This window comes from Talpa occidentalis, unplaced genomic scaffold (genome assembly GCF_014898055.3).
Source record: "Talpa occidentalis isolate TD23 unplaced genomic scaffold, MPIMG_talOcc4v2.1 talOcc4.5, whole genome shotgun sequence".
Taxonomy (NCBI): Eukaryota; Metazoa; Chordata; class Mammalia; order Eulipotyphla; family Talpidae; genus Talpa; species Talpa occidentalis.
Genome location: NW_023604861.1, coordinates 44,090,798 through 44,096,797, shown reverse-complemented (window position 1 = coordinate 44,096,797; position 6,000 = coordinate 44,090,798). Strand labels below are relative to the sequence as shown.

Sequence of the window (6,000 nt, the reverse complement as noted above, 5' to 3'; positions counted from 1 at the left end):
CTAAGGAAAATCAAAACTACACCCCCCCCACACACACATTTTTCTTCTAATAGTGAAACAAAGTATGGTCAATACTCAAAAAGTTCACATTACAAATATGTACACTGGGAAAAAATTATCATTGTTTGCATTTCTAGGTCTCCCACCTCATTAAAACAACTTTTTGCCTTAAATATATTTTTTCATGAACTGCATAAAGTCCATGAACTTTATATAAAGATATAAAAATATCTTCTTATTTTAAATGTGCTAAAGATTCACTTTGCCTGGTTTGCTTACATCACTTTCAGAGTTGATTCCAAAAGGTTCTTGATGAAAATAAATACACGAATTACATAAATGTAAATGTATGTAAATGTACCTGTTCATCTTTCCTACTCTCATTCTCCCTGTGTCATATTTTCCCCACATGCCTGTTTTTAATTCTCTTTTATTGGGTTGTATATATTTATATATGCCATCTAAAATTCCTTGTGGATCAAAGTGTGACTTTAATAAAACAACAGACATTTATTGGAACATGCTGATGGCTAACATTAGTAAAAGGAGATTCCAATATGTATAACAGAAGATAATACACTTTAAATATTTCCTTCCCATAAAAATTAGTATGGCCCCTCAGAAAAATGAACCACAGATGTGGCATCCAACTAAAAGAAGGAAGTGAATTAAATTCTTCCTCAATTTAGTTACTTAAGCACAACATTTCATCTACCAAATTCTTGTTTTCCCTCCTTTTCATTAACCTCAACTTTATTTTTCCTATTCTGCCATGCATCTGATGAACAGCTACTGTTATGCATTTCAAAGCATTATCCCATATGGATGAATTGCTTTAAAACTGCTTTTGGTAACCTGCAATATTTTCAGGGTTGCTCCTTCTGGATTCTTATTCAGAAAGACCTATTTCTAGGCATTGGACTCTTGCCTATGTCTGGTATAAAGACATCTAAGTGTCTAGCATGTTCTTACAATTGAGAAGTGAGCAACAGGGTAGAATTGCTATGTGGGCATGCAATCGCCAGTGGGTGCTCTGCTGCAGAAAAGACCAGAGCTTTGGCTCAGCTGCTGTGGGGATGTGTTTCTCTGGCACCTTCAGAGCAACAGAGGCCAGAACTGGGTGTGAGGATGTGGATGAGGTGGACAAGTGGGGGGCTTAAGTGCAGCTGTTCTGTGACCATTGTGACTCTGGAAACACATTTGACTAGTTCCTAGAAGTTCAAAGATATACCTCCCTCTTATTGTGTGTAAGAATATAATCATGTATTACTACTATCCTATTATTAAAGAGTCAGAAAATGATGAAAATATTTTCCATTTCTTCAAAGTGGTTTGTTGCTGCCCAAAGTGTAAATGGGCTGAAGGAGATCTAGGCTGTGGGAAATAGCAGGACTTTAGAAGAGAGGCTTTGTATTCCAGAACACTATAAAGTGCTGTATGTTGTTGCACAAGGAAATCACCTCTCAGGTCCTCTTTTGAATCTGTACATGGTTAATAGTAGCTGCTGCAAAGAGATGATATAAGTAAAGGGTCAGCAGGTGACCCAGTAGTCATTAGCCTTCCCTCCCCCATGTCCTACTTCCCACGGCAGGAAAAGAATTACAGATGAGAAGCAAGAATGAGAAAGTAAATTAATTTTCATAATCAAGCATCCACCTCTTTCAAAAGATATGCCAAAGGCAAAGGGTCACCCTCCAGAAGGCCCAGTGGTTTTGGTGGAAATGATTATAATAGCAAGTCCTGTGGATTTTGTACATTATCTTGTTTAAAATTCTCAGCAACCTCTGGGGCAGGTATTATTAACCCTGTTTACAATGGGAAAGAAGCAGACTCCAAGATGAAGTATCTTGTCCAGTTAATGCATTTGGAGCTCAATTTGACATGAGCACCCACAGACTGATCATCCTGCTACCCTGTCAGACCCTCCGAGCATCCAAGTGCACAAAATTGGTACAATTTTCCCTGATGCTCTAAAAAGTGCTGAAACATAACCTAGTCTTTTGTTTAATAAGCAAAATAAAAACTAAGGGCACTGATACACATATGATCACCTACCTGACAATCACAGAATTTAACCTAAAACCAATCAGAACACCTGGATCTAGTCTCAGTTGTTTGAAGCCAGGATGTAGGTACCTCTATATCTATGGGCTTCAAGCACCTACCTTACTAAATGGCTTTGTTTTTCTTCATAGCAATGGACTACTTGATGTTTTATTTGTTTTGGTGTGCCCTGCACTAAAATATCAATTCTTTATTTTAAAAAACAATTTAAAAAGATATATGTATTTATTTCCTAGGAATTCTAGAGCAAAAGACCACATCCAGAACTTAAAACAATAGAAATGTGTCTCGTGCTCACAGCTCCAGAGGCCAGAGGTCCAGATGTTAGCAAGGCTGTGCTTCCTCAACACAGAGACTCCTTCCTCACTTCTTGTGGCTCCTGGTGTCACCTGGCTTGTGGCAGCCCAACTCCAATCTCCACCTCTGTCCTCACATCACCTCCTTCTCTGTGTTGGAGTGTCCTCTTTTGCCTCTTAGAAGAACACACTTAATGGATTTAGAGCTCATCCTAACCCAATATGATCTCATCTCAATCCTTGCCTCAGTTCCATCTGCTGAGACCCTATTTCTGAATAAGGTCACGTTCTAAGTTCTGGTATGTTGATTTAGGAGGCAGGAGGGGCATTATTCACACTGCTACAGTATCATAAGCAACATTCGTTCAGCAATCAGAACTATGACTAGTCCTTAATTTTTAGAATATGGGTAGAAGGCAGGGGTTGGCTGGGGGCTCAGAAGTGGATGTAGGTGACCCAGGAAGACTTGTCTTCTGTCTTGTATCAATAGTTTGGCAATCAGAGAGCTGCTGCTGAGTTCAAATAAAATATCAAATCTATGGCAGGACCCTGGGCAGTTTCCCTCAACTGTCTGCACAGTGGATGGGCTATTGTGAGAATTTGTGGAATGAGCAGATATCTTTTTTTTTTTTTTAGAGATTTATTTATTTATGCATACAAGAACTGGTGTACAAGCCAGAGGTATGGGGCGGGGGTGAGAGGATTCACCAGAGACAGGTGGGGAACGGAACAGGCAGACTGGCTGAAATACACTGCTGAGGGGAGCAGCGGGCAAGACAGGAGAGGTCTGCTGCACGATGTGGGTTGCTCCCTGGCCGGCTGGGGATTGAACTCGTGCTGTAGAGGCTGCAGATAGCTTCATAGCACGGTGCTTAACCCCTTGCACCACCAGGGAGGCCCTGAACAGATTTCTAAAGTCTATAACTTAACCACTTGTAATTAGTATGAGTTACCTTTTTCAGTTAAATGACATTTTAATAGAGAATTTTCTATAGGACTTTTAGACAGAAGAGTAAATTCAGTGTTAAACACATCATGGCAGGTTGTTAGGGCATGGAGTAGTAGGTGAGAGAATCTTTGCATCCCTTTAGATCTCCCTTCTCAGATAACCACCTTCACCTGCTGTGGCAGACTGGCTATAAACTCCATGATGTTATTTAGTGATGATTATAATGGTGGAAATTCAGGGAGGAAAGAGCTCATTCTGGAAGACCACTTACCATATGTTTGAGGAAAAAGAGCACAATATCAATGACTTTTAGTGCTTGTCAGTTATACTCTGTCATTTTTCCTTAGACTAATTTTTTATTTTCTGAAAATGGGTTTCCGTTTGCAAGTTGATTGTTTATAAATCAGAAAATCTGGGTTTTGGGGTAGGGTGGAGGACTTCACCACACTAAAACAATCAATTTTGATGAAATTAAGTAGAATCAATGCAAATAGTGAAGTCTGCGTATGTACATTTTTAAAAAAGACTTATTTATGCATACAAGAACTGGGGTACAGGTCAGAAGTGTGGGGGTGAGGGTTGAGAGAACTCATCAGAGACAGAGTGGGGAACAGAACAGGTGGAATGACTGAAGTACACTGCAGAAGGGAGCAGTGGGCGAGTCAGGAGAGGTCTGCTTTGCCATGTGGGTTGCTCCCCTGGCTGCAGTAGCTGCGGATAGCTTCATAGATTGCGTCTTAATCCCTTGCACCACCAGGGAGGCCCCTGCATATATACATCTTTATCTGCTCTCTTTAGTATGAGAAGCACATACTCCACATCATCTTGAAAAGCCCTTGGAAAAAAAAATCGCCCCAATAGTTTAATACTATAATTAAGACCCCAGGACTTAGTATCACCTTCAAATTTCGTTTGCACAATTCGTGTGTGTTTCCTTGCCTCCTGAAGGTGGATGAAAAAATAGTGAAATATGTTTGCTTATTTATTTATGTTTCCATTATTTCCCCAGCCTGTTCTTTTCTTAGTGTTTCCTTCCAATCATCCCCACTTCTTTCCCTGTTTCTTCAACTCGGAGGATTCAAAAGAGCTGGGAATCGACTCCGCCTCATATGAATATGCAACAGCAACGGACTGGCAGGCACCCTGAGAGGAAAACTCTATAGAAATTCAACCTGAGCCGGCTTGAAACGGGTTCTCGCCGGCCGCTCCCACCCTTCACCACGTCCTTCTACGAGCCACAAAACAACAGCATGGGCCCAGGCCTGGGAAGCCGAACACGCCGCCCATGATGAGCTTGTGGAATTGTTCATCGCCAGGGAAGTGTGGCCTCTGAACAGCCTTCAGAGTTAATCTGAACTCTGGCCAGGAAGGTAACAGTCGGACGGATTAACCGCCTTGGGACCTCGAGGCCTGAGTTAACCGCCCTTTGTCGTGCAAATGAGGGCTTGGGGCCCTCGGGGCGGCGCTCTCTCTGGATGAAGTTTCCCATCGGACTTCCCACTTGGAGCTCGGCGCGCGGGATGGTGAGACCCCCTGCGCGTGCCCCGCCGACGTGAGGAATGCTGCGAAAGGTAAGAGCTTTTCCTTTGCTGGTTGTCCCGCCTCCCTCACCGCTGGAGAAGGGACCACCAAGTAGCTGGGAGTTAAAATCCCATGTCCGTGCGGCATTTTTTCCTGAAACAAGGGCGAAAGGAAGGGAGGATCGGTGCCTCTGGATAAAAAAAAAAAAAATCCCGCGGAGCAGTTAGTGAAGTTTGAAAAGTTGCCGTGGGCCCAGCAGGTGCAGGGGGCGAGCGCTGCGAATCGCGCTCCAGCGGCTTTTAGCACAAAGGCTGCTCGGCTGCGCGGCCCGTTGCCATGGCAGCGAGGGCGGGGCCAAGCCACCGCGTGCGGGGGTTGCTGGGCGACGGATGGGCTTGTGGAACAGGGGCGCGACATCTATGGGAGCTTCTCCTCCAGTTGAGCCAAGTCTGGTGTTTCTTTGGAGTCTTGTCTCAATGGAGCGTTCACTTTATTGGCAGCTCCTTGGCCTTCGGTTAGGGAATTAGGCTTCTCGGCCACCAGCTACTTAATGCTGTGATGCTCTGATTTTGAAAATGTTTAGATTGTGATCTGATGGTCGATTGGGGGGAAGGGGTCCGTGGGGAGGGAGAAGAAACGCTTTTCTCAAGTAATAAATAAGTATTCTGCTGACGAACATTCTTTAATTACTCTCATAAAAAAAGTACAACCAGGTTTGGATCCATGCAAAAGAGTTCACCGTCAGTCTTTGAAATATATTAACCAACATTTTTGCAGGTAGTAGGCACAGTAGTAAAAATGAGACTCTTAAAAATATTTTAGAAAGATGCAACGTCTGCAAAGCATGTAAGAGAATAAGCTTCATTTTACTTCACTGAGTGTTTTCTTACATGTAAATGTGCCAGTTAATTTTGACTTGCTATCTTAAAGATTGCTTTATTTTATTTTTTATTTATTTATGCATACAAGAGCTGAGGTGCAGGCCAGGGGTGTGGGGGGTGAGAGGATTCACCAGAGACGTAGTGGGGAGCAGAACAGGCAGATTGACGGAAGCACACTCCTGAGGGGAGCAGCGGGGTAGTCAGCGGGGGAGTCAGGAGAGGTCTGCAGCGCCATGTGGGCCGTTCCCTGGCCGTGGTGGTGGGTGGGTGTGGGGGGGGGGGTGGTCGA

At 43.4% G+C, this 6,000-nt stretch overlaps 1 protein-coding gene across 2 annotated transcripts in view; it reads left to right on the top strand.

The window, feature by feature from the left end:
• Nucleotides 1–4,838: 4,838 nt before the first annotated feature.
• The window catches only part of SPATA13 (spermatogenesis associated 13), a 278,943-nt gene continuing 277,781 nt past the window's right edge, over nt 4,839–6,000 (top strand). Inside the window, exon 1 of one of the 2 annotated variants that reach the window (XM_054701837.1) lies at nt 4,839–4,880. In XM_054701837.1, the coding sequence (XP_054557812.1) occupies nt 4,869–4,880 (12 nt within the window). In that variant the 5' untranslated portion in view covers nt 4,839–4,868. The remainder of the gene's footprint in view (nt 4,881–6,000) is intronic. The other variant, XM_054701838.1, reaches the window with a different exon arrangement.